The following is a 24,534-nucleotide window of genomic DNA, read 5'->3' as shown; positions in this document are numbered from 1 at the left end:
GAACTTATTTATAAATATATAACATATCCAAGGATGGAGTCACAGAACATTGGAATTTAATTTCAGCACAGATAATATTAGAAAGCACCAATTCCAACACTTTCTTCCTGTGATCTGCACACTGCAATGGGTATCCCAGAAACAAGGGTTTGGTTCTTTCCTAGTGACAAAGGATAAGAAAAGATGAAACCGCTGTAAGTGCCAATAACTTAAGTATAAAAAATATAGGAATACACGGGGATGAAAAATATCCGTGTACATATACACATACATACATATACACAGCTGTTTTTAGATACGACCTTTTTCCTTTAAGCCCAAACTTGATTTGCAGGTACAGGCCTAACTTTTCTTGGCATTGAAGTCATCTAATCTCCCGTACCCTAAAACCACAGAAATCTAACGTGGACGCAAGTAACACGTACCACCCACAGCACAGAGGGAACCCTGGGGTGTTCACTGCAGCTGCCACCTGTCGGCCAGGTCATTGTGACGCAAATACTATGGACACGTGGAACACCTGTGGGAGAGCAGGGGCGGGGTCACCCCCGGGCCGCAGATCCCAGCGGGGGGGTACCCCAAGAGATGGGGGTCGAGAAAAGACCCCAGGGAGTAGAGAGAAGGAGACTCACTCTCCCAACCACGACCCGCCCCAAACAAGGTGAGGCCACCGTCCCCTCCCTCCCCCGGCTGCGGGGTCCAGCTGGGAGGGGTCACCTGCCGGGCGATCCCGGGAGGACAGAGCGGGGAGAGGCAGTGGCGGCGGCGCCGGGACCGCGGGCGCTCCCCCCGGCCGCTGCGCTGCGCTGCGGCGCGCACGGGCTCCGCCGGCTGCTATTCCGGCTGGCGGCAGCCGCCGCAGGAAGAGCCGGTTCCTACGCTCCCCCCGCCCCCTTCCCGCGCCTTCTGCTGACGCTGACGTCGGATGAGGGACCTGGAGGGACGTTCCGACCGCGGCCGGGAGGCTCCTGGGGGCCAGGGCTCCGAGGTACCTGCCCTCCGGGGCCGGGGCAGGCGCGCGCCGGGAGGGCTGCATGCTGCAGCGGGAGACGCCCGGCAGCTGGGGCGGTCGGGGGCGCCAGCCGGGGGCTGCCTCCTCTGCCCTCCACTGGCGGCGGATGACCGGCAGGTCGCCTCCTTCGGCTGCTGAGCCGGGTGCAGGCGCCGCATCAGCCCCTTTCCTTCCCCCTCCCCCGTCCGCTCCCTCCGGCCTGGGATGGTCTGGAGGATGCGCGCGCGGTGAGAGCGTGCGTCAGCCCGGGGGAGCCGGGGCGCAGCGTTCCGGCCCCCAGCCCCCGGCGTTGGGAGCGCCCGCGCCCACGTCAGCCCAGCCCACGGCGCGCCGCGCCTTCCCAGCGGCTCCAGCCGGTGGACTCCGAGGTCCTTCCTGGGCAGGGACTGGCGTCCAGGGCTGACTTGTTGACAAGTTCACCTGCCACGGCGCCTGCTTTTTCTCTTCGCCCCCTGGCCCGTCTTTGGCAGGGGCGGCAGTGAACAGATGGGTACCTCTTTGTAACCACTAGTGCCAGGAGGCGTGAGCTTGGCCCCCCGCGGGTGAGGTGCTCACCAGTCTCGGAGCAGACGGACAAGAGTCCCTAAGCAGGCCAGGTTCCTGCAAACCCTGGCGCGCCCTTTTCCTTTGGGTGCTGCTGACTCCGCCTTTCCTGCCCAGGGGCTGTTGCAGCTGCTGCTTCCTCTAGAAATGAACATATCCTGTTATTATGTCTGCCTTTCCCCAAAGCTGCTCTCCATTCACCCTTCCAACAGCCTTTTTACTTGGACTGCCCCAAAGCCACTCAGCTTCTCTTTAGGGTCTTAAAAGTACCGCGTCCATACGCTGGCGAAAGGCATTAACTGCTTGGTTGTAGAGAGTTATAGTTCAGAAAGAGAATCACGTTCTCTTCTTTTAGATAGCATTAAAAAATCAGTACGAGAAAAGGGTTTTGTCCCTGAACTGGGTGGCAGGCTTTAACAGAGATCTGGTAACTGTCAAAAAATTATCAGGGCCTGGAAAATATATCACCAGCTGGTTTGGGAATGATACTGAATGTAGGAAGAAAGGCTCATTGGCCATTAAGGTCCTGTAAATTATGACTCATTGCAAACATGTTCATATCCATACATTTCAGTAAAGTCTCTCAAATTGATTTGAAAAATGTCAAATTGGTTTCTGTGGCCCTGTGGTTTAGATCTGATATTGGACCTGTTCCTGGTGTTGGGGAGTAAAATAGGAAATACTTTATTAGTTGGAAATCAACACTCCAGACTCAGTTTCTTACCTTCTATTTAAAACACACACACATTCTAAAAATGCTTTTAAGTGAGTTTTCAGACTAAAGATTTTCTTTTTAGGTTTCAGTCTTTTTTTTGAAACATCATGTGTAGAGAATACCATAGGAACAAAATCAGTTTATAATCCTTAATAGCTCAGATATCGCTGTTTGGTTTTAGACTAATACATACGTATTTAATTGCAGATGTTACTTTCTTATCTCATCTTTTTGTATTGCATAAGTAGGTAATTGTACTGTTGTTAAAGGTGAATCTTTAGAAAACATCATAGTTAAGCTACAGAGTGCTATTGTAATAGCGGAGAGAGGTTAAAAAACTGACCCATGGTTCATCCAATGCTAAAGACACTGGATGGTTATTGCCTGGGTGGTTTATATTATAGCTGTTTTCCATCATTTGGTACATTTGAGTATCTGTGCTTTCTCTGAGCATCTTTATTACCGTGCATCTCTCTCCCCATCAACCTTATGAAAAGTGTAGAAAATTTTGTTGCTCAAAAGAAAATCTTCAAAATTGCTGCATTTTCAAGGTATTTGACTGCATAGTATGTTTTTTCAGGTGCAGGCAGTTTTATCAAAGGTGTGGCAACTGTGACATACACCGTAGGGTAAACCTGCATTTGGTGTGAACTTTAAGGTTACAGAAACGTCATACAGGAGAGGGTGAAGAAGTTGATAGGCTACAAAGGTCATGAAGAATTTTTCCTCTTTATGGGTTGAGCCTGACAGCTAGAAGCCTGAGGGTAGGAGGCAGCAATTATAATGAGCACTCTGGTCACAAGTGTCCTTTTTATTCCTTTCTGCCTTATCAGATTTATGGGCCTCGTAGACAAAGAGGCTATCTGCATGTTTTTGTCCATTAGGTAACAAAGATCACTAGTTAGTAAACTTTATCCCCATCCCTACTCCCATCCAGAATCTGCCTCAACAGAGCCTTAAACTCAAAGACTGACAGAGGAAAAACATTTTTCCCCATTTTTTTTTTTTTTTTTTTTTACTCTAAAGCTGGTACATTTTGTACCACAATCATATAGAAGTGATTGATTCTATATGATAGAATCAATAGGTATGATTCATATAGAATCATACCCCATAAAGAAGTGCAGGAAACACACAGGCTTTGGATCCCAATGGGGCAGGATTGGAACCCCAGCTGCAATGCCTAACTAGCTGTGTGACCTTGAGCACATTTCTTAAGCTCTCTAAATTTCCATTTCCTTGTCTACAGAACAGGAATATCTACCTCGTGGCATTGTGGTGGGGATTAGAAATACTATATATAAAATGCTCTGCACAATGAATAGGACTGAAGTAGTAGCAATTAATTATTCTTTCACATGCTAAACATATGTGCTATTTGTACCTGGAAAGGATGCCACTGCTTTACCTGTGATAGGGAATGTGTTCCAATTTGTTTTTGAGTGGTTCAAGTAATTTTGTACCAACACGGAGAGACTGGGCTTTATAAAGAATATTGTCTGAAGTTGGGGAATGCAATCTGTGGTCCAGGAACAAAGCAAAGCTAATTTGTTCCAGTGGGGATAGACCTTCCAAGTCCCTGCCACTCAAAAGTGGTCCATGGACCCCAGCAGCATCGGCTTCCCCTGGGAGCTTGTTAGAAATGCAGAATCTTAGCCTGCCTGCCCCTCCCCTCCAGACCTACCAAATTTAAACCTGCATTTTAACAAGATCCCATGTGTACATTAAAGTTTGAGAAACATTTTTCCCTTTGTAAACCTGATAAGAGGGAATGAGTTTGTGAAAAGCTGGGAAACCCACATCCTGCATCTCTCATGATGAGAATCATCAGTCTCTCCTGCTAAGTCAGATGACATCATTCACTAGGCCTTTGACCAAATCAGAGAAGTGGGGTGACTTACTCAGTATTCAACAAGTATCTGTTGTATATGTGCCGATTGCCACGCACTGTGCTAAATGTTGGGAATCCCAAGACAATACCCAGACCCTGCTGTGCTTTGAAGGAGCGTACAGCTGGTGAGGGAGAAAGAGGAGTCTGCTGAAAGTTTCCTTCCTGTGAAAGCAGGGAGGGGATAGAGAGCAGCCTAGGGCATGATGAAGCCCAGGGCACAGGCTTACCCAGACAGGAGAAAGGGCAGAGAAAACCTGAAAAGTCTTGTGAAAGAGGAAGCCCTTGAGTAGAGCCTTAAAGGACCAATAGCAATTCAGCAGGTGAATAAGAGTTGGAAGTGGGAGAGAGTTCCCAACAGAGTATCCATGTGTACAAAGGCCCAGAGGTAAGGGAGAGAATATTGGCAAATAGTCCTTATGTCTGGAGCCCAATATGTATATGTGTCCCTTATTAGATAGCGGCCTTGGGCAAGTTTGATCATCTGTGAGTTGGGAGGATTAAATGCATTAATCAGTTGTAAGCATAGGACTGATTTCAATTATGTGCTGGATAGTTGTGGCAGTGGTAGAGGTATTAGTAGAAAATAGAAGTCTGATATTGAAAAGTCATTATAATTAGAGAATATTGCAGGCGTCAATTTTAGAATACATTTAGCAGAAAATACATGAAATTAAAAGAGGGTGACTGCAAAAGACAAGTGAACGTAATACAATACTGGGAAGTGGGAAACACAAGGTACATGTGTTCAGTGATGGACCACTGAATATAGAGATAATAGTAATTGTTAACCTAAAGAGTCTAGATTTGAGAGTAGAAAGGTCCTCTAGTTCTAGGTGGTGAGATATTTGGACATGGAGTGACTCCGAAGTATTGCAACTACTTTCCAAGAGCACACACATAAAAACTCATTCCACTATTTACCAGCATCATGATCACTCACTCCCACTTTTATGTTCCCAGAATAGGCAGGGACACCAGTGTCTGAAACCTAATAGTTCTTAGAGGAAATCCAGCCTTCTCTGTGGTGTTTCTGGGGTACACCTCGGCCAGAGACCAAGGGGCTAATTTTGATGCCCCTTCTCCTTATTCGTAGGAACCCACATAGCCACCGGGCATCCATCAGCAATTGCAGGTTTTGGTGTGCATAGTAGCACCATGGTGGCGATGGATTTGGGACTGACACAACACCTGTGTCTGTGATTGGAGAGATTGTTCTTATAGAAACATTGCCAATTAACCAACCTCCTTTCATCCAAGAGTAGAGTGAAGTGGTTTAAAACAAGAGCTCAGTAGTCAAAAGCAGATTTGAGCTTACTAGTTGTTGACTTTGGGCAGATTACTTCACTTTTCTAAGCTTTTTTTCTCACTTGCCAAATGGGGTGCTATCCCCTTCACAGTGTTGTGGAGATGAGACAATGGTGTTAGGTGCTTCACACGTGTAAAGCGCTCAGCAAATGGCAGCACATAATTATTACCCTTCGTCCAGTATATACTTACTAAAAGCCTACTGTGTTTCAGGTGCTGTGCTTGGTGCTAAGGTGGCAAAGATGAACATTAGGGTCCCTGCTCTCAAGGGACCTGCAGCCCGTTGCAGGAAAGTAATAGGAGTGCAGTGGCACCACCAGCAAGGGGCAGTTCAGTGAGGAGGACAGGAGTGGGGACCTCTAGGGAAGGGGGGAGGAGAGCAGGTGTTTGGTTGGGAAGGTTTCACTAAGAAGGTGACATTTGAGGAGACTCTTGAAGTCAGTTTTAAGTCAGTCAGTTGGACTGTTGTGCTCTTTTACTTGCCCGTAATCCTGCCAACTGGGCCAATTGTTGAGCTAGGGCTGGGTCTGGAGCTCACAGACCCCTCGAGCCCATTCACGGACTGGGTCACAAACCCTTCACATGCCAGGCTGGCTCACCAGACCCCTCACACGCCAGGCTGGGTCAGCAGAAAAGTGGCCACTGGGCATCACAAGCTCAAGGATAGCCACATTTCCTCCGCCTCCCGAGGGGTTTTCCATTATAGTGCCTGGTCTATGCTGCCTTGCAATACAGTGAGCAGCAACCAGACCCCAGTGAACAGGAAAGTTGCCATAGGGCACAGCATATTCAAAAGTAGCCACATTTCTTCCTTCCAAAGGCTTTCAGCTCCAGTACCTGTTCAGAATCCTGCCAACTATGCCAATTATCATGCTCTTTTACTTGCCTGTAATCCTGCCGACTACGCCAATTGTAGTGCTAGGCTAATGTTGAAATCCTGCTGACAACTCCAATTGTCGAGCTAGGGCTGGGTCTGGAGCTCACAGACCCCTTAAGCCTTTTGTCCAGACTGGGTCACAAACCCTTCACATGCCAAGCTGTGTCCCCAGATCCCTCACACACCAGGCTGGGTAACCAGACCCCTCACAGGCAGGTCTGTGAGCTAGGTAACCAGCAAACAGGTCCTTGGAAGCTGTAGGTTGGAAAGCATGGCTGCGCAGAGCGGTGTCTGCCTGAGGCAGATGCCAGCCAAGGTGGCAGCACTGCAAATGCTCACCAACTCCACCCACCCCCCCACACAATTTATTTACAAAGAATGTTGTACCACCCCCAACCTGACCTAAGACGAGGGAACCTGATTATATTATTCTATTTTCCCAACATGGACAAAGGAGGGGAGGGCATTCCAAGTAGAAAGAATCATCTCTACACCTTGCAGTGGCATAGTATATTCACAGAAGCTCTAGCATTCTGAAATGACCAGAAGGAATTGTTCTGTAAGAGGTATAGTAAAATTTGGGGGGAAGGGAGCCAGAATGTGGAAGGAGCTTGTGATTTTTGCTAAGAACTTTGGTATTTCTCTAGTGGCAAAGAGAAAGTGATTAAAGCATTTTAAGTAGGAGAGTGGTACTATTAGATTTGCATTTTATAGTAATAGTTCAAGCCATGGTATAAAAGATTGGAGTGGGCAGGTTCAGGAATAGTGTTGCCTCTTAAGGCCTAGAGTAAGTCCTCGCTGTGAAGATAGAAAGAGGAAGATGTATTTAGTTGCTTGTTAAGAGGTAGAATGGAGAGAATTTGGAGACCGGCACAAAAGATACAAAGTTCCTAATTTAGGCCACTCAGTGCATTTAGTGCTGGTAATTAACATAGAGATCACAGGAAGAGTTGGAGAGAGAGCAGTGTGGTCTTAGATGTGCTGAATTTGAAATGCTTATGGGACACCCAGGAGAAGATTACAATGGGGAAATGGAAATGTGGGTCTGGTGCCCTGGAGGGGTGTTTAATTTGGGAAGCACTGGCATACAGCTGGTGGTTGAAACCATGGACGTGTATGACATCACCTAAAGGGAGCAAGTAAAGTGTAGTAGAAATCAGCCAAGGTTAGGACCTTACAGATCACTGATATTTGAGATATGGGCACAGAAGAAGAGGAGCTGATGAAGAAAATGGAAAAGACAGAAGCTTTGGAGAGTGTTTTCTGAGAAATAAACAGAACATTTTAAGAGGAGAAGGAGCATAGTTTGAAGGTCAAGTGACACAAGGACTGAGTTGGGCCCATAGTGAAGATCTGCTCTGGGTGGTGGAGAAAGGAACCAGGCTGCATGGGCTTAGAGGACTGTGACTGTGAAGAGAAGGAAGAGGATGGTAATTAGAGGGGGAAAGAGGTTGAAGGATATGGGCCAAGGGCAGGAAGCAAGGGGGATTGATTACCTTGAAAGAGAAAGGATAATAGATGGACTAAGGTGGGGACGAGAAAGAGAGTAGAGCTCATCCTTTTTAGAGAGAAGGACGGGAAGGGCAGTGGTTATGATCATCATGCTGGATAGTTCCAAAGAAGCGAGCAATTGTGTACAGGGAGTGGAAGCTACCAAGGAAGGTGCCCAGTGCAGTGCCAAGGCCATGGTTCCCCAGAGTGCATGAGGAGGGAGATTGCCCGTCGTCACCCTGGGGAGTTTTCTTCTACCCCTTGCTCCCTGAAGGCCAGGAGTTTAGTGTCCTGACACCTAATATTATCTCCTCAGTGTTGCCATACACAGCATTGGTGTCGTTGTGAAGTATGTAAATATTGTGTTGGTGCCAAACCACTTCCCTACTCTGTCTGCTTCCTGCTTCTCTCTTCTCTGCACTCCTGACCTGGAGCTCAGGGCCTTGGTGCAGTTTCCTGCTTATTCTACCTGGGCCCACCCTACCAGGTTTATGCCCAATGGCCCTGTCTTTCCTGCTCCTGGTCAAAAATACCAGGCTTGTGCCTTATGAGCTCTGGGCTTTGCTGCTATTTAATCTCATAAGCTCATTCCCTGAGAAAGTAGGGAGAACCTGGAAAAGGTATCTTTTATTAGCTCTCAAATAACACCATCTGGACCTGATAAAGGCAAGGGTGGCTCTGTTAGTGCAGAGCTTTCTCTTTCTGCCCGCTGCCCTTGGCTGCTGACTCCTGAGGGGCTCTTGTTCCTCCCTCCCCTCTTCACAGCTTAACCCAGGAAAGTCCTCCAATATGTGCCATTTCCAGAGAAAGGACTAGTGCACGGCATAGACTTTTTTAAAACTACATATTGGTGTCTGTATATTTCAGTAACTTAAGATTAATGAAACGAGGTTTACTCTGTGCCTTGGGAAGTTTTCTTCAGTCCTGGGCTGCAGTTCTGTCACTGATGAAAAGAGGAGGTTGGACTAAATGCTCTATAAATTATGAATTTAACCTGAAAGAAAGAGAAACTTGTAAACATTAGTGTTTCCCTAATTATTCTCTGATTGCTGACATTATGCTTATGTGCAATTTCATATAATTGTCATCCCTGCATTCATACTCTTATTCTGTCTTCACACTTGTTTCATAACTAAGCATTCATATCTTTATATGTATATGAATTATATTTTATTGATAAATATATGAGTATGCATTCATTTTATATATATGCATGTGTACATATATCTATATATTATATAGATAAAGATATTGGAGAGAGAGAGAGAATGTCCTTATCTTTTCACTTCTGGTGGTCTTGTCGTCCATCCACTTTACTTATCATTCGCATGAATCTGATTTGAAACAGGACACTTTACACATAGACTTGGACCTGTTATAAAACAACTGATTATGAAAATATGGAGTGCAACCATTTTGTAGGTCATTTTAAAAGAAAAAATATATATATATGTATATATATATATACATATTTATGCAGTCTGTGTGTGTGTGTGTGTATGATTTTATTTTTGTAATGACATCTCTGCCAGAATAATCATCAGAGATTCTGGGCAAAAAGAACTATTTAAAGGTGTTTAACTAGTAGAGAATATTAGTGACCTAAGTACCTAAGTTATAGAGTTTATTTCTAGCTCTTTGCTGATTCGCTTAATGCCTTAGACCTAGGCTGTCCAACAAAAATATAATGTAATTTAAAATATTCTAGTAGGCACATTTTAAAAATAAAAAGAAATAGGTGAAATTAACTTGATAATATATTTTAGTTAACCCAATATATCAAAAATATTTCAAGATAAAATATAAAAATAAGTATGTAATAAATATAAACTATGATTAAATATAAAATAGAATGTAATATACATTTTATGTAAACACAATATATAATATATAAATGTAATTGTATAAAATTTAAATATGTGCAAATATATCAATATGAAATAACTTGTATAAATATAAATAAATATAAAATATAGATTCATCAATAAGACATTTTACTTTTTTTTTTGTACGAAGTCTTCAAAATCCAGTGCAAGTTTTATATTTAGAGCATATCTGATTCATACTAGCCAAATTTCAAGTGCTCAGTAGCCATGTGGCTAGCAGCTGCTATATTGGACAGCATAGTCTTAGATGATAAAGTTAATTTATCTCAGATTATTCTTCCATAAAAAAATTTTTAAAGTTGGTGTCATTCTTTAAAGTAATATTTATAAGAGCCTTCCAAGGTTTATAATTGGATCTCAGATGAAATATAATTTAAGGATAACATTTAGTCCTGTCATTTAATATGTTCTGTGCTGACACTGAAGGGTATATACAGTATTTCTTTAGAGAAGCTGATTGTGACTTTTGTGTTCCTTCATTCTTCACCTTTTGAGGTAAAGCTTTTAGAGAAAATGCCACCATAAATACAGATTAAAATCTGTATGCTAAATTTTAATCTGCATTTGAAAGTTATGTAAACCAACCTAAATAAAATCAAAGGCAAATTTACTTTATAAAAGTTGTTTTTTAATTACTCTTTTCTTTAGCAAAGGCAACCTATTTGTTCTTTTTCTGCTTCTAGTCTTCTCATCCATTTTATATTATTAGCTCTTGTAGATGACTTTTAGGTTTGTTTGCAAATGCCAGTCTCTCTGTTATTGCTGCCCATGATTTTTGTTGTAGCACAAAATTCACCATTAACCATCCTTCGAAAGGAGGACTTTAAGCAAGAGAAAGAGGAACAAGACCTAGACCATACCGCTTGTGAGCAGTTTGAGTTTTGTGGTTTGATTTTAGTTTGTATTGTGAGGATATAATATTTTTAAATAATATTAACATTGAAGATGATAGCATTTTAGAGAATAACTTGGCTATTTTTTTTTAGTTTCTGTTATATTTGATATTTTCCTTTAAGAAACATCTCTTGGAATAGCTGAAGAGGCTGAGGAGAGAAGCAGGTTGTTAATTGGTTGATTAGTGTTTCATTCGCAGCATTCCTCCTTGTGAACTTGATTTTTACCTCGATCTTGGACATGTCTCCATCTTTAAAACTCTGATTTCTTCATCTTTAAAAAGGCACATGTTGTGTTGATAATCTCTAAGCTTTCTCTCAGATATAAATATTTATGAAAGTAACTAAAATTACTTTTATAGTTTTTGTGACTGAGAGCATCCTAGATGTCAGCTGTCCTAGTCTGCTATTTTACGGATGAGCCAAGTGAAGCGAGGTAGGTGAAGTGACTCAGAGGAGGCACAAGTCTGTGGCACAATCAAGGATTTACCAGCTTTTGTTTACATTGAGGAACATATTGGGGGACATTAAAAATATTTACGTTAGGTGTGTGGTTTTAATAGTTTTTAGGGAGTTATTAAGCTTAATTACTGCCCTGTATAACACCTGAGTTGAAATATGAATAAAATGATAATTTGAAAATGTCCTAAGACCCCAATTCATTAACAGAAAATGTAAATTTTAACAGTGACTTGTATCTGTAGGGTTTAAATTAAAACCCATCTATCTTTTAGCTGCCTTGAATAAGGTCAGAATTCTGTTTTCCTCTTGTAAGACTTGCTGCCTCACAAAATTAAAGAATGATCCTGTTTTACATTTACTTGTGCATTTATGAAATATCAAAAAATCACTTGTAGGAGATACAAAACTAGAACCAGAATTTATGGAAAGTTATGTGAAATGCTCAGGTAATCATAACCCTATCAAAATCTGAAAGGAAAAGCTGTGTACTATCTGAGAGACAGGAAAAACACCCATAAAAACTAGTCAAAATCGTATAACTTTAATTAATGTTTAGCTTTTGAAAAGATGGAAGGCTAATTCAGCTCTCCACTCTCCACGGGATCTCCCTTTCTCAACTATATGAGAACACAATTCGATGAATCAAGATTTTTACAATAATAATAAATGTAGCTAATTATGCCTGGAGAAATTGTGCCAGTTTTTGCACTGTTTTTACTGAAACCATTTTAATATTTATACTCAAAACACACTTGTTTCTCTTCACAGGAAGTTGTAAAAATCATTATTTTTTCATAAGGGAAATTGATTAGACATAAACCTCTAAGAAAAAAAAAGATGAAAATATATTCGGCCCAAAAGAAATGTACAGACGTTCAATTATTTCTTACCTCAGTATCTGGAATCTCTGACAAATTTGTATTTCTTCTTTTCATTAGACCGGTCTAGAAACCTGCATTGAAGCCCTGGCTCTGAAGCTAATGGGATTTGTGCTCCCAGGCCATGATTTGTTAGTCACCTCTCTGAGTCACAGGTCCCTATTTCATCTGATTGTTTCTCACCTCTGAAGTTAACACAGCAGAGAAATAAAACCCAAAGACCTGCATCACTTCAGATCATTTGAAAGGAAATGGTCTGATAAACTGGATAGGAGGCTTGCATTTCTGCTTCTCTGAGGAAAGTTAACTACATTTGAGCTTTATAAAATTATTGCCTGACATGTAAGTTTCCCTGTATGAAAGAAAACAATTTTGAAAACTGGTTATATTTCCAGATGAAGCTGATCTCTGAAATCATGGGAAAATGGAGCGGGGAGAAATTTATATAAATTAGTATCAGACAATTACAAACTAAATCCAAGAGACATGCCACAGGCTTCCAGCCTTTGTGATAGATGGTCAAGATTAACTCCCGAGTAACAGCAGCACAAAAAAGCTGCTCACTAAATGTGAAATAAACAGCACCGAGTGCTCTGTCCTCCAGGGGCTGCTGAGTAAATGTAACTGCTAAAAGTGGCACACATGCCTTCAGAGACTGGCCCCTGTGTGTCCCCTGTCACGTCTCATTCTTTTTGTGCAACTACTTATGGTTGGTTACAATCCCCACTATGCAGTTCTACTGTGGAAGAATTTGTTCCATTGATTTCCTTCTGCCTAGAACAAGACCCCCATCTGACTGCCCCCACCAACACTCCCATCCTTTACCTGACCAGCAACTACTAATTCTTAGAGAGACAGCCCAGAGGCCGTGCACGAAGCCAGCTCTATGTCTCCTCGTCCATGTCCCTCTACCCTGGGCACCTTCCTCTGATGTGGCACTCATTCCTCGTTACTGGCAACACTGGCATTCCCTGACTGCAAATTCTCCCTTTCAGTAAAACCCAGATAGCCCCAAAGTCAGTGGCATATGGTGATGTGTAATTTTACTGAAGTTTAATTTTAAAGAATTATTCCTCATTTTATCAAATATAAGAAACCATTACTCGTGAAGCCTGTTTTATATTCCATGAAGAAAGAAAAATGACTGCTAAACAGTTAACAAGGTAGTGATTGTAACATACATCCTGGTTTCAGGAATATTGGAACTTGAGCAGATTCGCACCTTATTTTTTTTTTTTTTCATTAACGTCCCTTAATTAAGTTTATAATTTTGTCCATATAGGTCAGGTACATCCTTTGTTAGATTTATTCTTGTGAGCTTTATATTCTTGAAGCAATTTTAAATGATACTTTTAAAAATAACATTTTTAAACATTGTTGTTAATGTCTAGATACGAAGTTTAAAGATTTGCACCTTAGATTCAATGGTATGTGGTGCTCTGAAGCTGGTGTTTGGAGACAAGTGATTTCACTATGGGGTTGTTCTGTGCTGCCACTTTGTACCCACATCACTGAGAGATTCTGTTCTGTTCTGAAGTGTGTTTACTATGGGGGAAAAAACCCTCCCACTTCCCAAAGAAAGCTAAAAGCTGGATTTAGGTTTGTTTGAACTAAAGAACTGAAGAGCTCTAAGGTAGAGACAATTTTCATCTAGAAGATAGAAATTCTGAATAAATTAGAGAGGAAAAGGACATATTTGGCTTTGGGTTAGGTCTGGAATTCAAGACACTCCACCATATGCTCAGTACAGAAAAAAGAAAAAGGGATTCTGGGCTCAGTTTTAGCTAGCACTCCAACTAACAGAAAAAAAAAAAATGCTCCCTGAATTCTCCTGCTTAAGTTTGGAAAGGTAATTAATTTCAGACATGAAACTTCATACAGGAAACACGACATGCTTAGGAAATGTGATTAAAGAGGAAGCCAGTCTCCTATTGAAATATTTTTGTGGGTTGAGAATACCAACGTGGTGGAATGGCTACTGGTCTCTGAGTAACTGAATTGGCTCAAGAACTTTAGATTCTTCACATAATTCAAGTTATGTGCCATCACCTAACTCCACTGCCTTGAAGAAGCTCATAGAAAAGGGTTCTAGGCCAGAACAAGTGTTGGTTGCAGCTGAAGCCAACCTACATGGAATGCAGATCCTTTCCCATATTTCCAAGGAGAAGAATCCAGTATCAGCGTTCAAGGCAGCCAAGGACAGACTGACTTTGTAGCAATGAGTCAAACAGTGTATAAACCAGGCTTGCTTTAGCATTCTGTGAACCTTAGGAAAAAACTTTTCTCATGTCCCAGCTGTCCAGTTTGTTCAAAATGATTTTTAAATGGCTCTAGGAAATAAAGACCAGTGGGACAGTTACTGTAGTCTTTTGCCCATCCACTTGGGGGAATAAAGTTGAGGACTCGACACAGCAAGCATATACTGTATAATAAGGAAAAATGAGCATAGTTATTGCACAGGACCCCAGTACAAAACCTGAACAAAGAACCTCTCCTCTGTTCTCTCAGGCCATATAGGTGTGGCTGAGAACAGCTGTGGTTTTAATGCCTGGCCTTGGATCATGAGGTGAAAATATTTCATCCTCATCAAGGTGCATCCTGGGAAAGTCTGAAGTGCTTAGGCTGGTAGTCTTGGTGTCACCTGAGAAAGTGCTGATCTCAGCAGCAGTCCCACCTCTGAGCATCCTTCCCATTTGCCTCTGTCTTTAGACACAGAGCCTGCTCCTCACTAACTCATTCCCACCCTCCCAGGGTTGTACCAAATTAGGAACTTGCTTTGCATTGATCTATTACCTCTTGGGCCCCTGCTTCTTTGAGCAGGTCTTTATTATTGGTGCAACTGCTTTGTCTTCCTTGAGGACACAGTTTAACTGTGAAACACAAACGTTCATGTGGTCAGGTTGTGCTGACTGTGACAATACTGGTGCTTTTGCCTTTCATATCATGGTGCTCACAGTCTATAAGCAACTTGATACTTGCTGTTCTTTGCTTGTCTCCCAAGGTAAAATGGCCACGAGCCGAACTTTAAGTCTTCTCAGTGCTATTAAAAAGCTCGAGACATGACAGCATTCATTTGGGGCTTGTTTTGTAAGTGCCTTGTGGCAGAAGGGGAGAAATAGCTTCCTTTGCAAAATTGTGAATTGAGGTATTAGCTAATCATAGACTTCCTTGTATAGAGGAAATGATATTTTTACAGCAGCATTTACAAATTTGGGAATTAATTCTTGTTATATGTCCTTCGCAAATGTCGAGGTCTCCTGATTCTGGAAATTCTTTACTGCTAAATTTTCACTGTCCAATACCACTAACCCCATGTGGCTATAGAGTACTTCATGTGGGTAGTCTGAATTGAGATTTACTGTAAGTTTAAAATACCATATTTCAGACTTGGCATAAAAACACAAATGTAAAATATTGGTAATTTTTATAGTGAATACATATTGAAATAATATTTTAGATATATTGGGTTAATTTACTGTTTTTGTTTTTTACTTTTATAATATGGCTATGAGATCATTTAAAATTGCATATGTGGCTCGTAGTGTATTTCTATTGGACAGAGCTGATCTCGACTGTAAATTTCTTGAGGCCAGGGACAGTGCCTGGTACATATTAAACAGATGCTCAGTGAGTGTTTGATAAACCGAACTGTTGAACTGAAATGAATGGATAAGGATTATAATGATTTTCTTCAAGTAGTGATTTCAACACTGTGGATTTAGAAAGCGATAGAGCAAGATGAGATGGGTTATGGCAGGAAATCTTCCAATGTTTATTAATTGTCTCTGGTGTATGGAGTTTGAACATATGTGAAAAGAGATGAAAGCTCTGGCTGCAGCTGCCTTCTCATGAGACATCCAGATGTGCCCGGTAGAGTTGACCTCGTTTTGGCCACCCATGATTCCTTTGCTGTAGTGCCATATAATCCAGCAGCTTGTTCAAGAAGAATCCATTTCCAGAAAGGATTTTTCCCGTTTGCCATTTAGCTGTGATTCTCAGACTTTAATGTGCTTAAGAATCACTACCAAAGTCTGTCATATAGATTTACAGACCTGCTCCCAGGAATTCTAGTTCAATAGGTAAGGATGTGGCCCAGGAATCTGCATTTTAACACCCCAGAAGGTTGCAATACAAGTGGCCTGTAAAATCCTTGAGGAACAATGCCATATGGCATCGTAATCTGGGAATAGCCTGGAATTCTAGCTAGAAGGGGCAGTTTGCTCAGTGATTTTTGTTATCTGTTTTACTGTAAAGAACTTAAATTGTTAGGTATTTTAATAATCAAAAATTTATCAAAAAGTCACAGCAAAGGAAACAGTCAACAGAGTGAAAAGGCAGCTTACAGAATGGGAGAAAATATTTGCAAACCATATGTGGGATAAGGGGTTAATATCCAGAATATATAAAGAACTCCCACAACTCAATAACAAAATACCCCAAATAACCCAATTTAAAAATGGGCAAAGGACTTGCATAGACATTTCTCCAAAGAAAATATACAAATGCCCACCAAATATATGAAAAGATGCTCAACATCACTAATCATCAGGAAAATGCAAATCAAAACCATAATGAGATATCGCCTCACACACATTAGAATGGTCACTAAAAAAAAAAAAAAAAAGTGAAAATAAGTAGTGAAGATGTGAAAATAGGATCTCAAAGAGATACTTGTACATCAATGTTTATTGCAGCATTATTCACAATAGCCAAGATGTAGAAGCACCACAAGTATCCATTGACACATGAATGGATAAATAAAATGTGGTCTATACATACAATGAAATATTAGCCTTAAAAATGAAGGAGATTCTGTCATATGCTACAATATGGATGAACCTTGAGGACATTATGCTAAGTGAAATAAGCCGATCACAAAACACAAATTCTGCATGATTCCACTTACATGAGGTATCTAAAGTAGTCAAATTCATAAAATCAGAAAGTAGAATGGTGGTTGCTGGGTGCCAGGGGCAGGGGAAAAAGAGGAGTTGCTGTTCAATGGGTATAGAGTTTCAGTCATGCAAGATGAAAGAGGTATACAGATCTGTCGTGCAGCAATGTGTATCTCGTTAACAATACTGTACTGGATGCTTAAAAATTAAGAGAGTAAACTTACGTGTTTTTTACCACAGTTAAAAAAATTAACTATCATAATAGTTCATGGTGAAATTGAACTCAAGGGAAGAGTATAATAATTTTATTTCCTTTGAGCAACCTTTTTTTTTTTTTTTTTTTTTTTTGGCAACTGGCCGGTATGTAACCCTTGACCCTGGTGTTACAAGGCTACTCTCTAATCAACTAAGCTAACTGGCCAGCCAAATTTTTTTTTTAAACAACCTCTTTTATGAGAAATATTGTTGGAAGTTTTAAGCTAAGTACACGTGTGCTTGCAGTGCAGCCGTGTGGGTGGTGGGAGGACTGGAGTTGGTGGCACCTCTGTGACTGCACGGAGTGGAAGACAAAGCTTACTCATCCTGAATGTCATTGTCCAAACACCTGGTTGCCCTCCATGAGAAGGAGTTGTTGATTACAGCATGCTGTCATTTCAGAGGCAGCCGGACAATCTCTGAAGATTCCCTTCTTGCCCTTTCATGTCCCCGTACCTGAAGTCTGTAATTTCAACACCTTCATTTAGTTCCCTTAAAACATTTTTTTAAAGCCTAGGAAATCTCTAATCATTTTAAGGGTACTGGTTGCCAGGACCCTTCCTGAGACAGTAGGAGAATGATCGGATTGATACTGTGGAGCACTCAATCACCTCTGCGGCAGCCAGAAGTGCTGTGTCAGGCCCGAAGCCATTGCTTTGGGTAGTGAGTTCTCCATTCTTTCCAGTAACTGCTGGGCCAGTGTGGGCCACTGTTGTGGCTGGGCAGGTTGACTCCTTAAATGACTCCCATATTACTGATGAGATGAAAATACAATGCTAGGCTGGCAAATAGCACATATATTTCTCCTTTATACCCTTTTTGATATCCCATTCTGGCCTATCAACTCACTTTTTGTTTGGGTTTTTGTTTGTTTTGTTTTGTTTTTGTTTTTACAGTGTGCTGGTTCCTTTCTTGAAAATATGGATTATGAAATAGTTCAAGCTATAAAGAGACGTACAGATGCAATAGTCTCACCACCTAGCTTAACAAAGAGAGCATTACCGTAGACCCCCTTATCCATGGTTTTGCTTTCTGTGGTTTCAGTGACCAGCAGTCAATTGCAGTCCATAAATAGGGAGTACAGTACAAGAATAAGATACTTTGAGAGAGAGAGACCACATTCACGTCAATTTTATTATAGCATATTGTTGTAATTGTTCTACTTTATTATTAGTTATTTTTATTAATCTCTTACTGATCCTAATTTATAAATTAAACTTTATCATAGGTATGAATGTATATATAGGAAAAAACATAAAATATAAAGTGTTTGGTACTACTGCAGTTTCAGGCATCCTCAGAGAGTCTTAGAACATATCCCTCGCATGTAAGGGGGACTACCATACACACACAGTTGAAGCCACTGTATACCTCTCTCGAATCACATCCCCCTGCAGTGGTCCACTGTCTGAAGTTTAGTGTTCATCACTCCTAAGAAATTCTTTTTTTCTTCACTATATAATATTTGTATACCTCAACAATATACCGTATTGTTCTGCATGTTTTTAAACTTTATATAAATGGTATTATATTTTACATAGTCCTCTGCAACCTGCTTTTTTCACGCAATCTGCCTGTTCACTTTTTAAAACTTCATTTGGGATATATCTTCCAGTGTTACTTAGCTAAACTGTTCTTGACACTGGTGTGCAGCAGTCCTATGCAATAGTGTTTGGTATCTAAAATACAACTAGAAATGGTTTAAATTGAAAATTTTTATATATGAGAAATTAATGTATAGCTGCAATATAGTGTGTAACTGTTAAACATATTTGTTTTGTTTCAGGTTATAATATAACTTATCCTCTCATGCTTCTTCTCTACCCCTTCTCCCCAAATCATCAACAGTAGAAAAGGGAGAAAACATGTCAGGACACAAGTGGTGAGTACTTTGTTATCTTTTCTAAATTGGGAAAGGCATAAAAGTGGAAAGCATATAGTGTATGCTCAATAAATGTCTACTGAGTAGAACAATCAAGAGATACATTAGCAGTAAATAACCTGTTAGTTCCTCTTTATTGTGGAGTATAGCCAAATTCAATATCCCTAGTAAATATGGTGTGAAACCAAGTAACAAAAAATATTGGAAATTCTTATCTAATGTGTTTTCTCTAAGAAATTCATTTATGTATAACTTTTCTCTTGGGAATCTAGTGATGTTTTTACTTACCACCATTTTTTTGAAATGTAATGCATAGATGCTTTTTTTTATTACTATCTTATTTGTAACTTCTAACATTTGATTGTAAGGGAATTTTATGTAGGGCAGCTGTAAAATAAGGAGTGATTCTACATCCTCACACTACTCAAACTTAATTTATAGTCATGACTTCAACCTTCAGGAGCCAGTCATGGTTAGAAGTATGTGATGCTGAATAACACAGGTGTGGTAATCATATGGCAATGTTAGCTCTGTCATTTATATGCCTATAACAATTCTAGGCAGCACTTTAAACCTCTTATAAGTTTCAGGGCTGTTCAAGCAGTGTTTCTGAACCCTTTTGGACCCATGGCCCACCATGCAAACAGATGTTTGTCAAGTTTTACCTTCTTTAATTTGAATCATGAAAAAAACGCAATACGTATTTTCAATTTTCAAATGTACAATTAATTATAATAAGGAATACACATTTTAATCCCTCCCCTCTCAGTAGAGAAGCAATCAGGTCCAAGTCCTCTGTAAGGTCAAACGTCAAACTTCAAAAGAATTATTGCATGTCTTAAAATGTAATGAGTTTTAAAAAGTAATTAGTAAGTGGCTAAGGGTGTTAATTTCCCTGAGTATCCCCATTTGACAGTTCTCTAAGTGTTGTCAGGCTTTTTTTAAAAATTGTTCCATCTTCTCTCATTCTGGGCTGGTCCCATCTTGTGACCCTTGCAGTGGCTGTCATAACCTGGCAGCAGGCTCGGGGAAGTAATTGGTTACTCACCTAAGAGAGACTGGAAAGCTTGAGAAGCAGACCCTTTCTCAGACTTTTTCTCCTGCTTACTCCACTCCATAGCCTGCTGCTGGAATGCAAGGGCTGCAGAGGAAATTGAAATGAGCACTGGACTGGGATTTAGAGGTCTGGATTTTAATCTTCTGTGATTTAGTGCAGGATTCTTAACCTTTTGAAACCCGATTCCTCCTCATTTGTTAAATGATAGAGGGTGGGGGGTATCCACTAGCTCTCTAAAGTCCCTTTTTTTTTAATGGATTTTTTTTTTTTCTGTTAATACATGATCTTTGGCAAAAAAGGATATCATACAAAGTCCATCCTATGCCCCACTCTGGAGAATCCCATTCCCCTGAAATAACCATAGTCTTTGGGGTATATCTTTCCAATCTTTTAATGTGCATTTTATATAGAAAGCTTATATTTTACATAAATGTTATACATGTTTTTATCTTATTTTCTCTGATTTGAGCTCATAATAAAAATTTTAAATAATGTAGACAGATACAAAGCAGACAGTGAAATTTTTCCATAATCCTACTTCTCTCTCCAAAGATAACCGTTGTGAAGCAAGTCATCAGAAACACTTTCTGACTTTTTAGGAACAAATGTATGAATTGCAAATTGTAAATTTAATGAAATTGTAAATGAAGGACAGTATAAATCATCAAGCTTTGAGATACTGGTATTTTAATATAGGAGTATAAAGCAGCTCATGTTTAGGACACAAATCTGGCACATTTTGAATGATGACGGGATGGGTAGAAGGTGCTTATCTGCAGAGGGGAGTTTCTTGGGGGCCCTGTGTGGGCCTTTGGAGCAGGGACTCTACACTGGGGAGGATGTAGACAAAGCAGGGGGAGAGGTGAACTTTCTGTCAGTGTTTGGGCTACTCCAGTCACTTTTGCAGAATTCCATTTCATTCTCAATTAATTTTGTTTCTAGTTTCTTCTTTATATACTTTTTGATTTGTTCTTCACTATGGTCTTCCTGAAGAATGGCTTCCTACCTGTACTTTATGCACTTATGTTGAAGAATTTAAAGAATCAGGAATCTAACAGATTTTTAAATTTTACTTTTATTTGTTTTATTGGGATGCGAACACTTAACATAAGATCTTCCCTCTTAAGTGTGTAATACAATATTGTTAACCATAGGCAAAATAATGTATAGCAGATCTCTAGAATTTATTCATCTTACATAACTGAAACTTTATACCCGTTGATTAGCAATTTCCCATTTCCCCCTCCTCCCAGCTCCTGGTAACCACCATTCCACTCTCTTATTCTTTGTGATGGATTATTTTGGATTCCTCTGTAACAGATTTCAAGCATGCTGTTTTTCAGCCCCTTATCTCTACTTTCCTGCCATCACGTCAGTGCTGGCGAGAGGGTGAGTAGAGAGAGCGTGCTGGTATCCGGCTTTATCTCTGACTCATGGGGTGCCTTGGACCAGTCACCCTGCCTGCTGGGCCTTATCCCCACCTCTGAAAGGAGTGTGTCCAACCTGCATATCAAAATTCTCTTCAAGGGTTAGTTTCTCCATTTCCTGTAAAAGATTCTAAAATTCCTCACTCTAATTTTTAAGGTTTTGGAGTAAGTTAGAAAGAGTTGATTTACTTTCTTGGTATAATATCCTTATAAGAAAGTACGTATATGTTTATTAATGTTATGAATATGAATGTATAAGGGAAAATCATGTTTAGATAAATTCTTTCACATTAAGGTATCTTAATCTTTATGCAAGTCATGAATAAAATAGTTCTTTAAATGTTTTTAGCAGTTATTCCTGGGACTTGCAGGATCGATATGCTCAAGATAAGTCAGTTGTAAATAAGATGCAGCAGAAGTACTGGGAAACGAAGCAGGCCTTTATTAAAGCCACAGGGAAGAAAGAAGATGAGCATGTTGTGGCCTCCGACGCAGACCTGGATGCCAAGCTAGAGGTGAGCTCTTTATTGCACTCAGCCACAGCACAGCCACCTCGCTGGGGTCAAGGTCCTGGAGTATACTCATCTTGGCAGGCTTAGGTGTGCTTTGTATTTGAAAATGAGGAAAACCAAGGATGAGATCAGTTCGATCCCAGCTTATTTTTTAAAACATACGAATTCAGCATGCCTCAGTTAATTTGTTTTTCAAGCACTCGGTTGGAATGCATGGCATGCAGTAAATTCTCAGTAAGTGGTTGTTGAAAAAAATTAATGCAATCAAAGAGCTGCTGCTAGTGACACCTGAGGAATCAGAACTGGAGAGTTTTTGGGAGACTAGGGTCAGACAATTTTTTTTTAAGGACTGAAGTAAAATATCCTAGGAAGTAAAGTCTAATCAGGTTGTTATTGAGCCCTGGAAAATTCTATAATGAATTAACTAAGCAGATATTTAGTTAGACTAGTTAGTAATAAAGTAAGCGGAATTTATATCTGGCTGATCTGGTATATTAATATAACTGGTAGAAGGCCCACTAACTCCCTGTCTTGCTATACATTTCTGCCAATAGTTTAGATTAAAAAAAAATTTCTTTTTTCACTTAATACAATATTCTCCAGGTAAGATTAAAATTTTGAAAGCATACTAATCACTTCTATGAATGACAGGGCACTGAGAGGAATAATACGTTATATGGTCTGATAAGGATTTAAAATGGTCTCTAGATTTTATATGTAAGCTGAAGTTCATGTGTTGAATGTTTAATGGGACTAAAATAAAAAGTTCAAGATTTTAAACAGCTTTCCTACAAGGGTGGCTAGGATGGTGGAAACCATGGTTATCCCAAAGCAGAGAAGGTTAATGGGAGTCATGTTAATTGTCAATTATATGGCAAGGCCTGTCATGGAGAAGAGGGATAAGATTCGTTTTATACATGTGACGATAAAACCAGACCCAGGAAAAACTTCCTAATGTTTAGGCTGCCCAGTGAGAGATGGGCTGACTTTTGGACTGTGAATGTCCTGTACGATGGATCTGACTTTTCCGCCTATTAGCTGTTATAACCTTGGGAGAACTGCCCAATTTCTCTTATCCTCATTTTCTTAATGGATGAAAGGGAGACATGAATGCTTGCTTATTACAGCTATTATGAGGATTAAATTAGGTAATAATTAGAGTGATGGCTAATGTTTGTAGAGTGCTTATTATGTCCCGGGGACCATTCAGAGTGCTTTCCATATGCTATTTCTTGTACCTAGCAAAGCTCCTGCCATACCTGGCCCCTGCCTCTCTGTCCTAGGCTTCTTCTCTCCCACAACACTTCATACTTCCCTCAGCACCCTCCAGCCATAATGGCCTTTTCTCAGTTCTCAGTCCACAACCAGGCAAGTTCATACCCATCAAAGCATCTCCTGTGTTCTGTGGACTCTCTTGTCCCAGATCTTCCCTTGACTGGCTCCTTCTCATAGTTCAGGTCTCAGCCTAAAAGTCACTTTGAAACACCTTATCTGAGTACACTGTTTAAAGTCACTGCCTATCCACCCCTTTTCTCTACCTACACCACCCCTGTTCACTAACACATGGCCTTGCTTTATTTTCCTCATAGAACTCCTCTCTCCTGGATTATCTCAAGTGTTCGTTTGTCTGCTGCCTTCCCTCCACAGTGAGGTCAAATTCCATGTTAGCCTTATTCACCACTGCATCCCCAGCCAGACACACAGTACACATGCAATAAGTACTACCTGATTAAATGTATGTGTTAGTGCAATTAATGTCAGTTCTCAGCCTTTCTTTCCTTCTGTAATTGGAAGTTTTGAAATAGAAGCCGAGTTTGACAAGGAAGTTCTATAGGAGATTCTTACAATGGAGAAAGCAGAACCAAGGAGCCTCTATTCTGTTTTTTGCATTCTAAATACAGTTTAGATTATTTTAAGTTACATATGCATTTCATATCTCATGCTCTTTTCTTCTTAACAACCTAGTAAAGACAGCATTATTCAAAAAGTAATTCAATATGTTAATTACTAACACATTAACGTTATATTTATATGTAGGCTCTTGCAGCAGCACATTTACTGAACCAACTGTATGTACTTTAATCAAAATAGCTGCTGTCCTAGGCAGTTAGCATCCAGAGTACTTTACTGGGACTAGTAATTTTACACATGATAGAGGTTTCTGTTGCAGAAATGTTAATACTGATGTTGATGTTTATAGAGAGAATGAATTCCATCAATAAAACCTACAAAAACGATGTGTAAACCATTTCAATGTGCTCTTACTCTGAGTTATCCATAGAAGTTTAGCTTGTAAGCCAAGAACTTTTATTCTGCTGGCACAGAAAACTTGTGTGCTAAGCTATAATGGTGATCAGATTCTATTACAATCTGTTGGGAAGTTAATATAGAATTGTACTGAGTTTTAATATTTGTCCACATTGTTGTTAATAAAAATCACTTTCTCACAAACAGCTTCTCAGTACAATAACAGACAAAACTAATCTATGGTGACAGAAGTCTTTTAATGGCTGCCACAGCAGAGTGGCCTGATGACAGTGGAAATGTTTCTCA

The 24,534-nt window shown here is 40.4% G+C and overlaps 1 protein-coding gene across 10 annotated transcripts in view; it reads left to right on the top strand.

The window, feature by feature from the left end:
* Positions 1–574: 574 nt before the first annotated feature.
* ICA1 (islet cell autoantigen 1) overlaps positions 575–24,534 on the top strand; it is a 156,463-nt gene continuing 132,503 nt past the window's right edge. For 5 of the 10 annotated variants that reach the window (XM_063098783.1, XM_063098779.1, XM_063098781.1 and 2 more), the window contains exons 1-3: positions 575–661; positions 18,890–18,985; positions 21,819–21,984. In XM_063098783.1, coding sequence (XP_062954853.1) covers positions 18,969–18,985; positions 21,819–21,984 — 183 coding nt within the window. In that variant the 5' untranslated portion in view covers positions 575–661; positions 18,890–18,968. Of the gene's footprint in view, positions 662–876; positions 989–18,889; positions 18,986–21,818; positions 21,985–24,534 lie in introns of those variants that run through there. The other 5 variants (XM_063098784.1, XM_063098780.1, XM_063098782.1 and 2 more) reach the window with 2 other exon arrangements.

The sequence above is a fragment of the Cynocephalus volans genome, chromosome 6 (genome assembly GCF_027409185.1).
Source record: "Cynocephalus volans isolate mCynVol1 chromosome 6, mCynVol1.pri, whole genome shotgun sequence".
NCBI lineage: Eukaryota > Metazoa > Chordata > Mammalia > Dermoptera > Cynocephalidae > Cynocephalus > Cynocephalus volans.
The sequence above is the reverse complement of the archived record's forward strand: the minus strand, read 5'-3'. Positions and strand labels throughout refer to the sequence as shown.